The sequence below is a fragment of the Stigmatopora nigra genome, chromosome 15, assembly GCF_051989575.1.
Source record: "Stigmatopora nigra isolate UIUO_SnigA chromosome 15, RoL_Snig_1.1, whole genome shotgun sequence".
Classification (NCBI taxonomy): Eukaryota; Metazoa; Chordata; class Actinopteri; order Syngnathiformes; family Syngnathidae; genus Stigmatopora; species Stigmatopora nigra.
In genome coordinates this window covers 7,176,872-7,196,512 of record NC_135522.1, presented here as the reverse complement: position 1 = coordinate 7,196,512, position 19,641 = coordinate 7,176,872, and the positions used below count along the sequence as shown (strand labels likewise).

General features: G+C 39.8%; 1 protein-coding gene across 5 annotated transcripts in view; it reads left to right on the top strand.

The window, feature by feature from the left end:
* cep112 (centrosomal protein 112) overlaps positions 1-19,641 on the top strand; it is a 69,676-nt gene that overhangs the window by 2,959 nt on the left and 47,076 nt on the right. For 4 of the 5 annotated variants that reach the window (XM_077735124.1, XM_077735123.1, XM_077735121.1 and 1 more), the window contains 13 exons: positions 1,423-1,510; positions 3,146-3,214; positions 6,052-6,099; positions 6,246-6,308; positions 9,683-9,769; positions 12,002-12,101; positions 12,384-12,502; positions 12,691-12,834; positions 15,809-15,951; positions 16,111-16,234; positions 16,670-16,762; positions 16,843-16,902; positions 17,687-17,766. In XM_077735124.1, the coding sequence (XP_077591250.1) occupies positions 1,423-1,510; positions 3,146-3,214; positions 6,052-6,099; positions 6,246-6,308; positions 9,683-9,769; positions 12,002-12,101; positions 12,384-12,502; positions 12,691-12,834; positions 15,809-15,951; positions 16,111-16,234; positions 16,670-16,762; positions 16,843-16,902; positions 17,687-17,766 (1,218 nt within the window). Of the gene's footprint in view, positions 1-1,422; positions 1,511-2,541; positions 2,623-3,145; positions 3,215-6,051; positions 6,100-6,245; positions 6,309-9,682; positions 9,770-12,001; positions 12,102-12,383; positions 12,503-12,690; positions 12,835-15,808; positions 15,952-16,110; positions 16,235-16,669; positions 16,763-16,842; positions 16,903-17,686; positions 17,767-19,641 lie in introns of those variants that run through there. The other variant, XM_077735125.1, reaches the window with a different exon arrangement.

Genomic DNA, 19,641 nt, shown 5'->3' with positions numbered 1-19,641 from the left:
GTCTGTCGGACTTCTGTCTCCCATCTGTGTGCTTTTCATCCACACGTGAGAACTTTTAACCCTTTGCCCCCTCTTCATAAATATATATATATATATATTTTTTTTTTTGGGCGACAGTCAGATCGTCAATGTCGTTGGAAAAAACTTCACTGCCCCATGGTGGGTGTGGGTTTGGCAGGGTGTTTGCGTCCCAAGGTCAGACTGATTTCCCGGTGCTGCCCGAGGCTGGCTGTGCACCTGGAGGTCAGGCTGGTGCACTGATGTCAGGCTGCTTTAATCAGGCGAGCTGCAGCTTCTGAGGCTCTTCATGGTGTTCTCATTTTCCTCTTTACGTGTGTGTGTGTGTGTGTGTATAACTCTGGCCTGACTTGCCACCGCTTTGATCTCCGAGCCTCAGACTCCAGACACATCTGATTCAATTATCCTCATCCACCTGTTGACTTAGAGGCCCGAGATTGTGAGGCTTGACACCCACCCGCAGCCCCTCGGTCCAAGTTTCATGGCTGGATGTGCTTAAGCACCACTCAGGCTGCAACTCAGACATACCAGAATGTGAGCCAGCACACAGTTGGACATTTTAATGCTGAGGTTTCGTCATGAAAACGATTGAAGCAATGTGAAATCATTAACAACTTCATTCGCAGTCACTCGGTTAGAGTTGGGCGATAAAAACCTTGAAGTAAGATCTTGGATTTGTCTTCTACAAATCAGACTTTGATACACTGCTTTGTGAATTTCAAACTTTGTTTCTGAATACATTATCCAAATTCAAAGTTAATTGCAGAAAACGTGCAAAGACTCAATCATTGTAGATATAGTTAAACCTTCATTCACCAGTCAATTTTACTATGCCTTAATTTCTCTCCTATCTCTAAAGTCTTGGGAAAAGTGCCAAAATCCATTTTTGTGTAGATCTATGGTTCTTCAAAACTGGATTGTGAACATAATCTTTTTTTAATGAGTTTATTTATACATTTGAATGTGTTTATAAATCTTTATATATGCAGCATACGGCAAAAATTCCGACTATAAAAGGATTTTTGGCATGTGAACAAAACCACTCTTATATCTTTACGTTTAGCTCATAAAATTGCAAAAAAACCCAAGTTGAATTTATTTACAAGAGTGTGAGTGTAGTTGAACTTAATTTGGTTATACACTTCATGTTCGAACCATGATTGATATGAATAGGCAGTGATTGAGGTGTGTGACATTGAATAGGCTGACGTACAAGTGCAGTGTTTATTGTCCTAATGGGATGAGATGCAAACCACAAACTATGCAACCAGTGCCAGATGTTGATGTGTATACAACGCGAGGCAGTCTGCCAATGCGCCTGCAATCGCATTTTTGCCTGTTGCTTTTTTCTTTTTCCCACCGCCCTATTTTGTCACTCTTTCTCATGAACCCTGTCTATTTCAGGGCCAGTCATCTGAATGAGGAGAAAACCCAACGAGGAGCATCTGCCTCAAGCCCACTCAAGCCTTCACCCAGACATGAAACGAGAGTGGTTAGTTCATTCAGTGACTAACATCATGGTTTTTAAGAATAGAAGTTGGAGATTTTTCAAACCCTGCAATGCCTTTGTGATGACACATTGAATTATTTGTAGCAAACCTGGTGATGCCAACACAAATATCACCCCATTGGCTTTTTTTTTCTATCATGTGGGCTGAGGGGACATTTTAGAAAGCCCATAAGTCTGTTTTCTACCAAGATGAAGGAAATTCCCACTACGTATTCTGTTTAGATGGGAGTAAATTTAAATCTTTGGCCAGAAAACATTCCAACACAAGTCGGGGATTTTTCTCTTTCTTCAGCATTGGGTTAGAACTTTTAAAGACAATTAAGACAATTATACTCATTACCAACTCCCAACACATGTTAAGAAGGTTTCCAGAAGTAATTACGTCGTTTTAGTGAAGCCAACCCATGTGGTACAGCTGACTACTAAATACAGGAAAAGGGCAGAATTAGTTGTTATGATTTAGAATACTTATATTCTAATCAAACATAATATTCTATGGCTGCATGTTCTCCCCAGGCCTGCGTAGGTTTTCTCTGGGTACTCCAGTTTCCTCCCACATTCCAGCACCCCCCGCAAACCTAGTGAGGATAGATCGGTTCAGAAAATGAGATGGGATAATATTTTATGGTTCTTTAAAAATCAATCCTCATATTATATAACATTACACTCTGTCGGTGTGAGTAGATATTTCCTGCTTCTTAAAACATAATAGTCAACTGTGCTTGTGTCAACACACACATCCCTGGAAACTGAATTCTACAATATGAAACAAATTGGTTGTAACAGAGGACTCTGAGAGGGGGAAGGGTTTGCCATTTTAGCTGAATTATTCTCCCCTCTTGTGGAATTCCCGGCTTGACAGAAATTTTGTGGAACCACCAAACATCTGGAGCGCCAAATGTAGGAGGGAGGAGCGTGACGGCACACAGGGTGGCGAGATGAGAGATAAAGGAGGGGTACAACTCTCTTACTATTGGAAAGCATCACCTGTGTATGCGGGAGATGATTTTCTGTGTGTAAAATAGATTTAGGGGCATAGGGATAGGAATAAGAACATTTGAATGATTGCTGTCTTGGAATAATTGAAGCTTCAGGTAGTGTTAATCCTGTCTCAACTAGTATGTGGATTAAAGAATAACAGCATGAAAGGAGCTAAAATTTGCGTTTTTACAGCTAATTCATAGTAACATACTTTTCAAACTTATTCATAAAGACTCATTGACTGACATGGACGACTATAGATGTATATTTAAAAAAAATGACACTGATTAGCTATTGTATGCAATTCCTTTCAATTGAACATTCCATTTTTATTGTTCTTTTCAATAACACCATGGGAAATCATCAGGCTTCTCTATGACCAGGTTTTGCAAGTTTTCATGGGGAAACCCTGATTACTGTAAATATATTTTTATAACTGCTGATGATTGGCGGGTGAGCCATAAAACTGCTGCATTTTTGCCAAAAGCATCTCTATGCTGTCACGATAATCTACTGTTCCCCAGGCCAAACTGCCAGTCAAATTGCTGCCATGGAATGACTCCTTTTGTTTTATTACTTACGTTTAATTTTCAATGTGTACACACTTTTTTATTTTTTATTTCTCTCATTCATTAGGTGGATGTGGGGCAGATGTCTCCTGATGACAGTGACCTGGAGGCTCGACTAAACATCTGGAATTTAGGGGTGAGTCTTAAGGCGTGCTAGGAGCATACCTGTACTTGTCAGCCAGGTTTCTACTAATGTACACTGTCAGCAACTTCTCATAGTATTAGTAATATTAAATAGCTTAGTGAGTTGGATGTACTGTTTTAGTGTACCGTTACTAAAAAATACAATAAAAAAAAACATGACTGCGATAAATATTTAGTACATTTGGAAAGGGAACTTTGGATATTTTTAAATTCTAAAAGTTCTGGGCAAAAGTTCTGGAAGCGTTTGGCCAACTGCTATTGATATCTTATTTATTTAACGTTGGTATAGTATACACAAGGTTTTTGTTGCCTTTCTGGGGGGTGATTGTGAAGCTAAATGAGACTGGCGGTCTCCCTTATCCGTTTAGTCTGGAGTGCATAAGGCCAACCAGAACTCGATAAACACTCATTTTATTCCCCCACTTTCCCTCTTTCTGCACCTGTATGACCCACGTTCACAATGCAAACGTAGTTTTTTTTCAGGACCTTGCAGTCTGTTTGTCTCTGTTGTACCGTCTTTAAACCTGATTTGTCCTTCAGTACCGCATTTATCTTGGTGATCCATCAGGAGACAAAAAAACGCGCACACGCTCGAGTTCTTCACTGCTCATGTGTTGTGATGCTGATAACGTTTATTGCTTGGCTACGCTCCCCCCACGACGGTTTCTTTCAAATCAACAGATGTGTCTCGGCACATAAGCATGAATAAGCAAGCCCACAAGTTTCTTGAAGTTTTTGTAGTCGCTTTTCTTCAGAGCTGTGCATGCTCTCGAATTGCTTGCCTTTTAACTCGAGATGATTGGAAGCTACTCAAATTGGTTTCTTTTAATTTTCTTGTTTAATTTTCTACAGCTAAGCTTCTGTTAAGTGCTCTATACAATAGTTTTGTTACTTTTTATTTGGTTGTGTGTGTTTTTACTGGAAACTGGTAGTTTAGACTGCCTCGATTGCAAATATACTGGACTTCTACAGTTAGATAAATCATGCATTTCAAGTTCTCCACAGTAAGCATGGCGAAAAGACTTGACAGATTGTGTGCTTTAGGTGACTTGAAATAAACTACACAAACTATTCATGCAAAAAATGATCATTTAATCACAAATACCATAGGAGAATAACAGAGACCTTACTAAAGTTTATCTGTCAAGATTGTTTGACCTCAAAGGGTAGATAACTACATAATTAAATGTTAAAACATGTCCAACTTTTAATTTATTTTGTGTTACTGCTTTGTAGGTAGTAACAACAGTGTGATTGGTAGCATTCCATCTCACCTTGCAAAAACAGTATGGCCAGCTGCAGTGAAGTGTATGTGTTTAGCCCTCAATGGCAGCCAATTAGTTGACCAAACTAAAACATTCACTTTCTCTCTTTGTGAGGTGCAATATCCATTGACCTTGTGATAAAACCAAACAAAAAACATAGTGCTGACAAAGGAGGAATGCCATGTATTCAGCGGTCCTGCCACTTGGCCCACCATTGTCCATGATCAGATGGGAGTACTATGAGGTTATTCTGCGCTAAACTAGGAAGCCATCAATCACCTCGTGTTTGTTTGGCCGGCGAGCCAGGCCTTGTGATGTGGAGTCTTGTCCTCCCCCCCCCCCCCCCCGCGTTTGCGGTAAAGTCGTCCATCCACATCAGGCTTTCAGGGATGTCTTGCCAACTGGAAGGCAAGACTATGTGGGTGTGTGTGGGTCTGTGTGCACTGTAACGTGTGTGGGCACACAGGACGGTGTGTACGCATAGCACATGAGTATACCGACAAGTGTTATTGCAATTTGCGGACATTTTAAGTCTACATTTCGTTCTTGGTTGGTATTTTCAGGACTGCTGCTTCAAATGTTGATTGATGATTCAAATTAGTATACCAACCCAATTGCTTTCTGACCTGACTATATTTATGACTATAATCGAGCTAGAGGATCGAATTAAACAAAAGAGTCCAAACCAGCAATATTAGAAATTCGGTATTCAGAATAAAGTATCTTTTTCGTTATGTTATTCCTCTTCAGAAGATCGTATTCCCGTCCTGAATTCATTTATTCCTGTCCTGTCTTGTATCCATTGTGGATTATCTTTACATGTGCCGCTTGAGGTTAGATGTTGTTTTAGTTTGGCACTTTCCTCTATTTTCCTTGATGTTCCACTTCATCATCACATCAAGAAAATGGGCAAAGCATCTGTTTATCCAGCGCCACCGCAGTCAGTCATCTCTAAAGTCAATTTGAAACTGAAGGGCCGTGTTCTTGCCGCTCGTTGGAAGCCCCTACAGACACCCAAAAAGGCTTTATTGTTGAAGTTCACACAGATTTAAACGGGTCATAAAGAAATATATAGTGTAAGGAAAATAGCAACATAATGTACTTTCCCTTCTCCGAGTCAACTGCAGTGATTTAATGCTGTAGAATCACTTCAACTGTGACCTTTCTTCTCTTTTATGTGGTTTAGCGGCTTGCTTTTGCTTTTTTGCTGTTTCTCGAAACTTGTACTTGAAATCAAAAGAATGTCAGTTATTGGCAAGGACGTACACACACACACACAAGCGTCCATCCACAAGTAAACAGACCGGAGATGGCTTACAGATCAGTGGACCCGTGTGTTGACAAAAGACATGTTGAGAGCGGAAATAGAGCCGCTCCCATACACAATGCCTGTTTTTCTAAACAGACAAGAGTTGATAGAAGAGATTCCTGCCACAAGCGTTTGATGTGCCTCCCGCATTGTTTATGAGAGAATATGCAGGTTAGACATGTTGTGGTAAGGCTATGAGGGAGAGTAAGGTGACAAAATAAAGGTTAACATTAGTCTCTTTTTTTATGGTTACAGATTGAGAACCCAACGTATTCGCAAGAAAAGATGGTCCCCTTATCTCCGGCAAGTTGTCCCTTGTTGTAGACTCGTTCCTTAACAGCTCTTTACACTTCAAAATTGATTGACTGGCCACCAAAGGCAACAAATGAGTAATAAGTCATAATGAGTCATAAGCGCCAATTGTTGTTACTTTTTTTTGTCCATTGTAGATTTTGAAGTCCAGCCTGGGAAGGAATAGGGATGTGGATTTTCATCTTCTGCAGAATAAAGAGGTATGAATTAGAACAGTAATTCTTAAATGTTTCACAACACAGAAGGGCAGACTTGGGGAATAATTAGTGAATTATAATGGTACATGAATTGTTACAAAGTAGTCAGGATTCATACTGCATTTACCAATTGGGACCCCTAAGAGGAAAGAATAGAATGAATCGAGACATTAAAATATGCGTACATTCAACAGTTACATTTCATCCATAGCAATAAAAACTAAAAACTTTCTGATTGATTTCAATAAAAGCCATTCTTTTAAAAATAAGATGCCTACAAGATCATGATTGTTTTTTACTGCTCAGTAAATCTTAAGTGTACCGTTAGGTCATTTCAGCCGACAGTCGAAAGGGTGGGCTCCACCTTTGACTGGTCACCTGCCAATCGCAGCAATCAAGAATGCCTTAGTGGGATTTCAACAACTCTTGAGTTTCACAAGCTACAGCTGTGACCACACACAGTATTTTGCTATGGAGGTTAATGCAGTGGGCCACAATTCTCACCTTTTAACATATTGCCTTTTCTGTAATTCCAACAAAAGAACTGTGTCGTATTGGATGGTGAGTCTGGGAGAAATCACACAGTGACATCACTTCCCCCTAATCCTACAGGCTCAGCTAAAAATTTACTCAAGTGTTAAATGTATATGCCATATGCCATAAAGCTCACAGTGGCTTAATGAACATCTCAGCTTTCTCACTTAACTCCTCCTCATGCATATGACTGTGCCAACAGCTGTACAGACTAGAATGCTGACTGTTCTTTTCCTTTGGAACAATGAGTGACAGCTGAGAAATCTTCCCGTAAAGCTTCCTTAGCTTTGAGTCACGTACTTGTCGTGATTATTTGAGAAGCTGTGGAAAAAATGTCTTGCAAAAGGCCTTCAAGTGCTCTGTTAAATGGACTAGGCCTTAATTTGAAAATTGGCGGAATATTGCCGGCCCAGTGATAATCTTCTGATTAAAGCACCCCAGGTTCTGTGGGAGACTGCAGATCTGGAAAAAAAAGCCTACCTCTTAGTACCTTACCGCAGGGATTCTGAGTGTCAGATGAGCGTCTTGGTGTCAAGCCGTTACTCGTTAATGGTCACAAGTTCCCATCAGGGAATCCAATCTTTTCGCTTTTCAACGACGTAATGATGCTGTCTTTCTAATCTAGGACGGCACTTCAGCGCAAACTTGTGAATTTGACCCCCTTTTTTTTTTAAATGTATATTTATATTAGAGATCTGGCGTTCGCATATGTGGACATCACGTTTTTGGTCTAGTAGGCCACACTTGAATCCTAAATGTTAATGTTGTGGACTGCGTATATGGACACCGAGTTTGTTGTTGTTTTATTAATATCTGAAAGTGTGCCTGGTTTAATATTCTGTTTTAGTGGAATTTTGTCCAATGTAAAAGTGGAAGATTATATGGCATTTCATCTTCTCACCCATTGAAACCTCAAGCAATGAATATGAAAGATTTGGACTTTAATAGATGCTGTAAATAATGATAACACAAATTCAATTTTCCTTCTCCACCTTCAATAAATGTAAATCATGATGGAACAGTGGAAACGGCATATGCCATCTTATCAGTAAATAGCAAAACAGCTCATCTTGACTATCCTTGAGCATCTGTGTTTACAGAGAATGGAAGTCACACAGCACCACATTGTACATCTCGGGCAAGACAAAAGAAGATACACAAACACAATTTTGCTTTTGAAGCCTGAAGTCTTTACAGACGTTTTGCAATAACACCCTTCTTTCCCCCCACCCTGAGGGATAAGGCCTTGACCCCTCGCTGGTTTCGAGGGCAACCGCTTCCATCTTTGCCTCCTCCGTATACACACACACTCACCCACACACTCCTTACTTCCATCTTCACATCCTTTCAAGAGCGAAGTGTCAAAAAACATGGCATCTTACATCTTGCGAGCTACAACTCTGAAGAAGAGAGGAGGGAAAAAAGGCACACCACCCAGACGGGCTGATTGAAGGCGTCTCTGAAGCTTTAGGTGTACGACATTCCTCCTCCTCCCTCCTTCACTGCTGCCTTTTTATAAACAAGTTTTTAACGCCTCTGATCTAGTTTGACAAACTTTCTCAAAAGAGCATTTGAAGAGCGGCTGAGAAAGTGACACCTCCACATGTGCCTTTTTTTTTTACCCATCCCATCCATTTTTTGTGCGCCTGCTGAATCAGGTTTGTGGGTATGCTCCTGCTTTTCAATCATCATCATCATCTTTTCTGTCCCATGTCTTTTTTGCTTTTTTTGCTCTGACAGCTTTCTTGTGGTTATTGCGCCAACAAATGGTGGAGTCATTTAAAGCAAAAAAAAGGCAAATTACTACATAAACCAGCCTCAAGAGTATGTTTTTTTTTTTAATGTAAATTGGGGTTTACTTGGGGCCATAATGAAGCAATACATCCCCATGCACGTATTTCATATAATTTCCATCATTTGATACATTATTATGATTTCGTATGCCGTAACATATGTGCACACATAATACGCTCAAAGGCCTTCTAGTTGTCACCTTGCCCCAGGGATAATTCAAACACCAGGACCAGACGCTGACGAAACATGAGTCGCCACATCAAACTGACTGGTCTCTTTTCTTCAATTAAAGCCTTCCTTTATGTTTGGAAGGAGAAACGCTCTCTCAATTAACTTCTAGTTTAAAAGAGTAGAAAAAATATGTTGTGTTTCAAGTGAGATGATATTGTCTTCAACCAAAACTATAGTTTTATCAGTAGTAATGCTGCTTGAAATAATGTGCCAGATTGAGAAAAAGCTTAAAACAGGGGTGTCAAATATGCAGTGCGTGGAACAGTATTTTGAACCCCTCTATCATGTTTGGGTGGGCCTTGGCTAATATTTTTCTTTTGTTTTATTTCATTTTATTTTATTATGTATAATCGACAGGGTGCTGAAAAAAATGTGTTTGACTGTTAAAACGATTAAGAAGATTGGATTAGTTGTACTTTTTTTGAATACTTAAAACCATCTTGTGGAATACGTGATGTGACCCACACTTACCCAAAGCTTATCTACAGCAGCCCTGAGAAAGATTGAATTTGATACTCCAGTCTTAAAAGTATATCACATGTTTTGTGAGCAACAGGAATTTACTGTAGATGATGCTGACAACATTTGACAATATAATTGATGCTTCCCAAATGATCCATTTGTTTTTCAAATACGTAAAATGAACAGTTATTTGCAAACATGTATGGACTTGAACTCATATGAGCATCTTGTTACTATATGTGATAATACGACATGTTGGAGTGAAATGTATGGGTGTTGTTTTGGCCTAATAGTTTTGCCTAGCAACTAATAAGGTAGTAGTTTCACTTGTAATGTTGCTTCTCTTTTTTTTGCAGGTAGAAATGAGACTGAAAGTGTTGGAATCCAAGCATCAGGAGGAGAAACTGAAAATACAGCTGAAACATGATGCAGATGTTGACCAAGTAAGAATTTAAAATTGACTTTCAATGACGATAATGGACGTCCAAATATGCATTGGACAGCAGCCAATTCGTTAAACTGCATTCTAGCAATGATTGGCCTTCTTATCTGCACTTGGTGGCTAATGAAAAGGAAAGGACTCACTCCTTTCCTCTCCTTCCATCCTGCAAACAATCTTTTCTTCAAAGCCTTAGAGATGGTTTACTTTACACCGGGTGCCCATCAGATAAGCTCCAGAACAAGCACCTGGTATCTGTCACGTCCACGGCATGACTTTCCTTTGCGACGACACACGCTTTTAATAAAAGAGAAAAGGGTAGGGAAAAAAAATCTTCTGCCTTTTTAGATGCCCGTTGCTTTGTGCTCCACGAGACAAAATGACAGCTACCGTCTCCCTCCCACTCTTTAATTAAACACAGATGGTGAGTTATGTCCAATTGAATTTCTTCTGAATCCATCTCTGTATTCCATCTAATGGCTTCAAAGCAAAGTGATTTAAAGGCGCACTCTCCACGGGCATCATGAAAGGTTTCGTTTTAATTAGTGCCATTTTGAAAATGTATAGGCTGATATTGTCACACTCCCTACTCATAAGTGAAGAAAGCCAATTAATGTTGGTCTTTATTGTATGTATTTGATCTTCTTTCTGCAAAGTGTTGTATAGATATAATACAGGGGTGTTCAAACTACTAGTTTGGACATAGTTTTATTGGTCTGCAGCAGATTATGAAAATATCAGTGAATATGGCCCACACAAGAAAATTAAATCTAGCTTACATTCTGTGAGAATTTTTCAATGGAATTTTTCATTTTGGAGCTCTGGCAGATGAATGGTTAGCGCGTCGACCTTACAGTTTTGCGGTCCTGGGTTTGAATCCAGGCTCTTCCATTTGCAGGCTCGCCCCAAGCATGTGTGAGTTTTTTCTGGGTACTCCGGTTTCCTGGACATTCCAATAACATGCATGATAGGCGGGTTGGACACTCTAAATTGCCCCTAGGAGTGTGAGTGTGAATGGTTGTCTGTCTACTCGTGAAATGAAGGAATTAATTTTTCAATTGAAACAGAAGGAGGTAAAATCTCATGAGGATTTTACTTGTATTTCAATTGAAGAACTTTTCCACTGATTTATTTGATATTCCTTTGGGTTAGTGTTCAGTACCTTAACTCCCTTGTTCATTTGGTCCCAACTGAGTCCAGGCCTACCTTGGTCGCGGTATCAAAAGGAATAACAAGCCGAAAATTGCCACCCTAAAAGCCGTCATTTTTCTACGTCCTGTGCTCTCTTGCTGGCCCTGTCACTGTGTCATTCTCTTTCCTCACATGGCCCTAGAAAAATTACATTTTCACTAGCTTTCTCCAAATAGGGGTAGAAATAGGGTATTCCTAAATGTGTTGTGAACTATGCACTGGCCACACCCTGTTCCTTTCATCACTCACATCCATTTTACACCAAGAACGACAGGATTGGCTGCTAAGTGTGCTGTTATAGAACAAAATGATAGTTTAAAAAAAAGGGGAGGAGGGTGCCTGTGGCATTATTGACTTTGAAAATAGACACATTTTCTGCCATTTTGGTCCTAAAAACATCTGGTGGCCTCAACTGATTGTGTTAATGAATAAATTGGAAATGCGTTTAACAGGAAAAAAATGTTCATATTGGACCTAGACACCTTGCTGTGGTTTTGATATACACCCCCGCCACCTCTATGTGATCTAATTGACTAACTGCATACAGATGGCAGCATCATGTATATGCAGTTAGGACGCCGCACTTCAACACAGGTGCTGTTTGTTTTGCTCATTTCCATGCAGCATCCTAAGGAATTGCTTATGGAACATGAAGGCCTTTCATTACCATCAAAAACCTTTGGAGTCCGATTGCACCAATATTTTAACGTTTCTTGCATAAAAAAACACAAAAAGGAAAAAACACAGACATCAATGGGTTATTTTCCCAGAAAGGTATCTCGTCATTTTATGCAAAAGCCTTCAGTACCATGTTATTTTATTCCAATAGCAACACATGGTGTAATGGTGATGTGGAACTCGTGTGCTATTTAATAATCCTAATTTATTACTGCCATTGATGGCGAGGGATGTTCAGTTTAGCTCTTCCTAATCAAAATACATTGGACGTTTTGTTAGGAATGTTTTTAAGTTCTTGTCCATCCCATGTGCATCTCCACACATTCACTCATCAATGGTGTTATTTGCTCTAAACCTCCCTTCTTAGATTCTGCACCGAAGGAACGTGGAAATTGACGAGTTTAAAAGTCGATATCGGGCACAGCAAAAGGAATCTGAGGAGATGATTCATAAACTGGAGCGGAAAGGTAAATGGAGCAAAGTGGGGGTCATGTGATAACTGGGCTAACAGCAAGGATGTTTACTTTTTTGTCAAAGAACACCCCAGTTGAAACCTCCCATTAGATACAATTCCTGGCAATGACATTCTCCAGCTGCGATACTCAATCAAAAATAAAATACTATAGTATTTTTTCAAGCTTATTATCCAGTTTTTCACTACTCCTTTGCATAAGTTCTTATTCTTGCACACCCCGAGGCGCATCCTGACCGCTATACTTTATTTTTTCTCCACGTGTGCTTGGCCACAGTTCAAAGTGTGCTGAGGGAATCCCAGGTCACCCGCGAGAGCAAAGACAAACAGATTGCCGAGCTGAAGAAGATGACAGATCAGAGCATCGACTGCTTGAAAAATGAGTGGGAGAAGAAGGTAAAGTGGAGAGGCGCTTGCATGTGCTACTCCAGCCTTAAGCCCTAAAGGAAAAAGAACAAAATTGCATAAGACTCATGATAAACATCACGACTCGTAGTTGACTCATTTTTAATCATTTGCACTCCTCTATTACTACTAAATTAATGTTAATTGTTCACATTTTTGTTATGTTTCCTTCTGTACAGCTTCAAGCTGCCTTGGCTGAAGTGGAGAAGGAGAAGTTTGAATTGCAGAAGCAGCACACTGACAACATCCAGGAGCTTCTAGAGAACACCAAGATGAGGCTGGCTAAGATGGAAGGAGAATACAATGCTCGCTCACAAGCCACGGTTAGTATACAAACGTGTGTGTTTAGATTCTGACACCCCAATCCTGACTAAGCACAAGATTTGTTAGGTTATCCGATTACATTGCTTAAAGCCTGTTTTCATTCAATATTTGTCGTCGTTGCGAAGGTGAGGTAGAAAAAGCGTTTTTACCATTGTTCAATTGCATCTTAAGAGGCTTACAATACTAACACTCGGTGAGCAGATCATGTTGTCATGCTAACACAAAACAATAATGCAGACATTAAAATGCCAGGCTTAATTTATACAGTGGAACACATTTTCAGGCTTCATGTTTGGTTGCCTTCCACGTTCTGCTATGAAAAACCTTCATCCTTGAATGGATAACATACACTATTTTCTTTTATTATGCCAATTATCAAACCCTTTATAAAAAATATCCTAGTTGGGGAGATGCACCAAATAAGCGGGGGCTGAAAAATTTCTAAATCTGTAAATGTATATCTAAAATTCCAATGTTTTTGCATTTTATTACTTTTGAACAACTATAGATTTTCATTTCCTTTTGGGGCATTTTTTATTCACATATTTGGATTTCTTAATATATCGTCTATTGTATGTTCATAGTGCCACTCATCTCAAATCTAAGGCCTAGTGCCTCTTTGTTACAAATGCACGCACCTCTCGGAGCTACACTTTAATGCCAAGTAAAAGCATTTGAAATAGTGGGAGATGACGCATAGCTCTTTTTAATGTGGCTAATCACCACATGGTGCCACAAATAGCATTGTTGTCAGTGTCGTCATCCGAGAAAGAGGCCAAGCGGGTGGCCTGTGTGAGCCTAGATCACACGTATGCACATATTTCCGCTTCGATCTGTCAGCAAGCTCACATTTGAAAAGCATCAAACACTGGACAGTGTGGGGCCACTGTTAAGAAACCTCTTTTAATAATTAAGGGCAGATGAGGCCTTTGAGGATGAAAAGAAGCCTCTGTCATTTTAGATTAGCTGGTCTGCTGCATGCACGCATGCACTTCATGTACAATGTTCAAAGTGAACTTTATCTTACAGCGCGTCTTGTGGAGTATTTTGCATTTTCCCAAATACTTTTCCAAAGTGCGGCTACAGTTTTTTATGGATGAATTTTTTCATACCTTTCAACAAAAAGCTTTGAGATGTACATTATTACGCTGTGCAATCATTTATAATGTACTATATTTGAGTTTTACCTCCTCCACTACTACTGCTACTGATTATATGAGGTCATACTGATGTGTATGAATGTTATCTATGTAGCGGGCTCAACAGGCACAGTGACTGAGTAGGTGCTTGAAAATAAAAGACTAGCCGCTATCTTTTAAGGTGTTGCGCCAGCCCATCTCTTGATAATTTCCATACGCAACATGTCAAAGACGTGAACACATGAATCAGGAAAAACAGTGATGCAAAACTTGCAATTTCCTGGGATGGTTGTCAGAGTTTAGTGGAACTAGTACAGAAAGTAAGTCTGAATAGTATCCAGATTTAGGGTCGATGTGTATATTTACACTGTACAATTAATATTTTATAAGTAAAGCGGAGGAATAATACGATATCTGATCACGATTAGTTTGCAACTACTGACGTTTAATCTCGCTGCAATGCACGGAGGTCCAAATGGTTGTTTATCACTGAAAATGGCAGGCAATGAGTTGAAAATACTGAGTAAGCAGCACCAGACAAAGTATCACAAGGGGAGTAATTGACTGATGCCACCTGTCATCAAGTTGTATATGATTTTCTACCATGGCCATCTTTTTTCTGTATTCTATCTTCAAAGACTTACCTTTTGACTCTTTAAAGGGTACGAGTCATAATGTAGAACCTGTACATCGCACCTAGTAATTCACATCAGGAACACTTAATTAAGGGATGTAATTTTGCTCCCACTCAGAGTGTCCAGGTGTAGCAGTCGAGCTTGGGCAGGTGCGTCTTCTCATCTCCTGCCAAAGTGTCAGAATGTGGCAGCACAACACAGGCCTCTTTCTTGTTCCTTTCTTAGCACAAGGCAACCGCCAACACAAAAACGAGCTCTACATGCAACACTCTCCATCTTTACACGCACACCCGCTGTCATCGTCAGCGTCTGTCATCGTTCATGTGCACTAGTATGCACCATCTTTAATCAAATCCCCATCATTAGCCTTTTTCTTAGCCCCCTCAATACTGCATTCCATGCTGTCATATCACACACAGCGTGAAGAAGAAAAAAACATTTCGTTTAGTCCGTAATAGCCTCTCTGCATGCATTGTACTTTAATGCGTTTTTTAACTCCACAGACTGAGGGCTGTATATTCAAAGGCTCCAATCTAACATACCGATATTTTTTTAATGTACTTTTTCTCAGATAAGATTTTGGACATAGGCAGGATTTAAAATTTGCATGACATATTTGTAACAGGTTAATTTAATGTAAATTCAAAATGTATTCATAATTTAATTTTTTTTCTACGTGTTGCCAACTACTAGATCCAATGTTATTGTATGTACTTCAAATCGGCCATGCTACTAGTATGTTATAAGGTTGTCCCAAAAATAGTGCCCCCCCCCCTGCCGACTGCTATTTTAAACACTACTGAAACTATAGCTTGCAGTCAAAACTCTGAAGCTCAAAGCCATGATACACTTCACAAACACTGTACTGTACTTTCCACTTCTTCGTTTACAGTGAAGGGAGAAAAAAAAAACATCTAACACAGCTTCACACGATAAGATCTTTCCCATGCTGCTGTGGTGCTGCTTCAACCTTTGGCACAGTTTGTGTAGTGAAGATGTTTTTTGCTTTTGATGACTCACATATCTTGGAAGAAAATCAGTGCAAAAGAGAGTTTATTTGAAGTCGACCACGGCACAAGTTCAAACTTGCTTCTAAACAGCGAAAACGCAGCAGCAGCTGACAGACTCGTACTCCAGAATTTATCAAGTGGAACTTGTATAAGTTATTATATCTTCCTTTCCACTTGTGTGGTCTATAGGTGCAAACGGCACACGAGTTGGAGCAACAAGTGAAATGGGAGCGGGCCCGAGTTGAGAAAGGCGACGCGTTACTTCAGAAGGTGATGCAAGAGAAGGCACAGCTGGAGAGTCGCCTTGCTGAACTGAAGGAGGCCAACAGAAGGTTTGAATGTGAACTCATCATTGACGCCAATAGATGTCCAAACCATTGTGAATCAGAGGTCACAATGGTTTGCCTGTATATCGTTGTCAATGGTACTGAATTATTTCAAAAATATTAATGATGAAAAGAAAATGATACAAACAAACACTATATTTTCAGAATGACTGTCCTCCAGAAGGACGAACAGGGTATTTTATTTCAGGAGAACTTGAAGAGGTTACAAGCCAAACATGAGGCTGAGGTCAACCAATTGCAGCAGGAGCATGCATTGGCTGCAGCAAAGGTAAAGCTGAACATTCTTTTAATTTTTTTTTATGCTGTTTTCTTTTTAACTGTCTTGCTGTCCGGTGGATGAGTGGTTAGCACGTTGGCCTCATTGTTCTCCCAGGACTTGCATGGGTTTTCTCCGGGTACTCTGGTTTCCTCCCACATCAGTATAGTTGAACACTCTAAATTGCTGCAGTTAGCTGGGATAGGCTCCAGCACCGCTTGCGACCTTTGTGATGATAAGCAGATCGGAAAATGAATGATTGTCTTGCTTTTATTTCTGATTGACTGTTGTTAATTGTGTATTATAGTCTTACAGAAGAAATACATGCATTTGATGAGAATAAACAGTTCTTCCAAGATAATAACTGTACTTGCTTTAACTTTAATTTTGGTCTGAATCCAGAATTTACTAAATCAAGCTCACCTGAAAATATTTTCTCTCTTCCAGGCCTCTGAGGCAATAGAGGACTTTGAGAAATCTAATGCTCAGCTCAAACGGCAGCTCCTGGTCAATGAACATCAGAGGCAGACGCAAGTACGGGTAAGAAAGAGACACTAAATAATCTGTCTCATTACATTTTTGACTGATTACGTATTACACTCTTCTCTGCCTCTGTTTAGGAGCAGGATCTGAAGTTCCAGCAGGAAAAAGACGAGTTGCAGATAAACTATGACAAAAAGGTGCAGGAATACTCATCCACTAAACTCCACATTGCGCAAACCTATGTCAAATCCATTGAGTCAGGGACTCCCAGTCAAAATGGATTGAATGTCTGATGTCGGTCACCATCGATGTGATTGAAACATGATTTGACATGACTGAGTAAATGCATTGGACGTCTGTCACCGTCAATGGTAGTCAATGAATTCATTGCAGGCAACGTACTTCCTTACCTCTTCAAAGCCTTCATGAAGTAACCTTTGTTAATGAACAGACTTTTTGGGTTAAGATCAGGTTTAAAAAGACTGGACTGCACCTGGGTCATCTTCAAAGTATGCTATAGCCCGCACTCCCTCCTCCCATTGGCCGATCCACCTGCAAGAACTTAGCGGACCCCCGCACACTTAATTCAAGCGGAGTTTAATTGAACTCTCTGGAGATGAAAGCCAGCCATGTCTTATTGATGATTTTCCAATAGTCAAGGCCACATGCTAACAACCGGTGTGGAGTCTGTCATGTATTTCCACAGTGGTCACAGGGGCAGTTGGTGGACATAAAAAGGGGCTCGCTCATATGGCAGCCATATACTGAGAGGCCCCGACAGGCTCAAATGCTACTTTTGATGGGGCTCTCCAAGGATGGCAGGCGACCGTGTGCGCGAGGTCACATGCATCTTGTTTGAAGGCACTTCACATAGCTTACCTTTCTTTATCTTAAGTTTTGTTGCGAGGACATGTGCATCTTGTTTGAAGGCACTTCACATAACCTTACCTTCCTTTCCCTTAACTTTTGTTCTCTTTTCAGGTTCTGGCACTGCACAGTGAGGCAGAGAAAGACAAAACAGAGGCTAAGAAGAAGATTGCCAAACTGGAGGGTGCACTCAGGTACAGAACTAGTACTTTTTGTGTGATCCACTTTTCTTAAGACTTTACTCAATTTCAAAGAGTCCATCAGCATGTTAACAACAACCACAGACAAAACTAATATTAGCCAAATAGACGTATCGGTCACGATGGATCCCTTTTTCCTAAACAATGTGCCCGTATATATTTTTCTGAAAAGTTAAATAACAATTGATTTTCTCATAAAATAACTTTAGCCCTTCCACTCTTCCCTCTGATGGCTTTTGAAATGTCATGTGAGTACAACAGGGCCTTATAGTTTTTAAAGTCCCTTGCAAATCTGTACTGACCACAAAATATTACAGATTTGAGGTATTATTGATCATGTAAATTGCACGGGGGGGGGGGGGGGGGGGGTTCTACCCTTTTCTTATCATTATTTGAGCAGTGCTTGATAGTCCAACATATTGTGGACAATAAGGTTAGATTCATAGTCTTCTGACCCTCAGAATTCTATGTTCTTTCTCTCTCGTTTTCTCTTTGCCATTTAGCTGTACAATAGCACAACATTCCCCTCTCAGCCAACAGCACTTTTAATACAAAGCGGAACATGAAGCAAACTTTACAAGCATATTACAGTTCTGTGGGTAAATGCGGATCTCAGGCTAAGTCCATTCTACAAACTCAGGCCCACTCTAAATCGTGCGCTGTCCACTCATGATGCGTTATGATTCCCCTTGAGAGATTTAAAACTGTTTGGCTCTCGAGCAAGTCAGAGGAGAAAAGAGATTTAGTTTGTGCGGGGCTCCGTTTACTTTCTTGGATGCTCATCAGTGGGTGGAAGCGCTTTGTGTCTCAGCCCAATTCTTTCTCCAAATGTTTCTACTATTGGATGTGCAATAAACCCAAGTGAGCTCTCACATGCAGAGTGAACTAATGCAAGTCATTGTTGAATGCTTCTTATAATGTTTAAAATTGCGTTCTTCCAAGTCCGCCCAGCAACAAAGCCTTTAAAAGCAGTGAGCACATCCAGCGGCGTTTTAATGACGCTCGCCGTTAGTATGAGTGAGAAGTCAAATCTCTACCTCGTTTGGCCATTAAACGCTGAGAAAATGGCCCATCAGGCTGCTGTCTAATTAAGACCCCAGGCTTGCTGCGCACACGCTCTTTAAGCGGTCTGATGTCTGCTACTTACCTGCCTGCTGCTAAGGCAACAACGATAGGCAATCAAGAAGGACTTCAAAGTCAAAACTACATGGCACGCATTTTTGTTTAAAGATGGAAGGACGTTGGATGCAATTAAACAACTCATGATTTGATGATCTTTATATATATATATATATATATATATATATATATATATATATATATATATATATATATATATATATATATATATATATATATATATATATATATATATATATATATATATATATATATATATATATGTGTGTGTGTGTACAACATGTGTGTATGTATATTTATATTTGTATACATATATGTGTGTATATACAAAGAAAAATAAACAAACACAAAAAGCACAATACTAGAATCCCTGCAACTGTGTAAATCAGATCATGAGTGTGTTTAAGTCTTTCTTTTGTTCTTTGTTTCTTAGTATTCCTAAATGATCATCTGAAACTTTTAGCTTTTTGGTTTCAGAAAATAAAAAACAACCTCATCATCCCGCTTTGAAATGCAATAAGCACTCAAGCCTCAAGTTTTTGGTCAGTGTTATCTTACCACGCCAACAACAACGAATTCACATTAGAAATTAAACACTGTCGAGACGTGTGTAAGCAAAATAAATATTTAATAGAAGTGTTTTTTTTTAAACACGCAAAGGTCCTCAAGCTTGGACTCCTGATGGAGCTCATCCTTTGAACTGCTAAATAGCCAATTTGACTGTTAAGT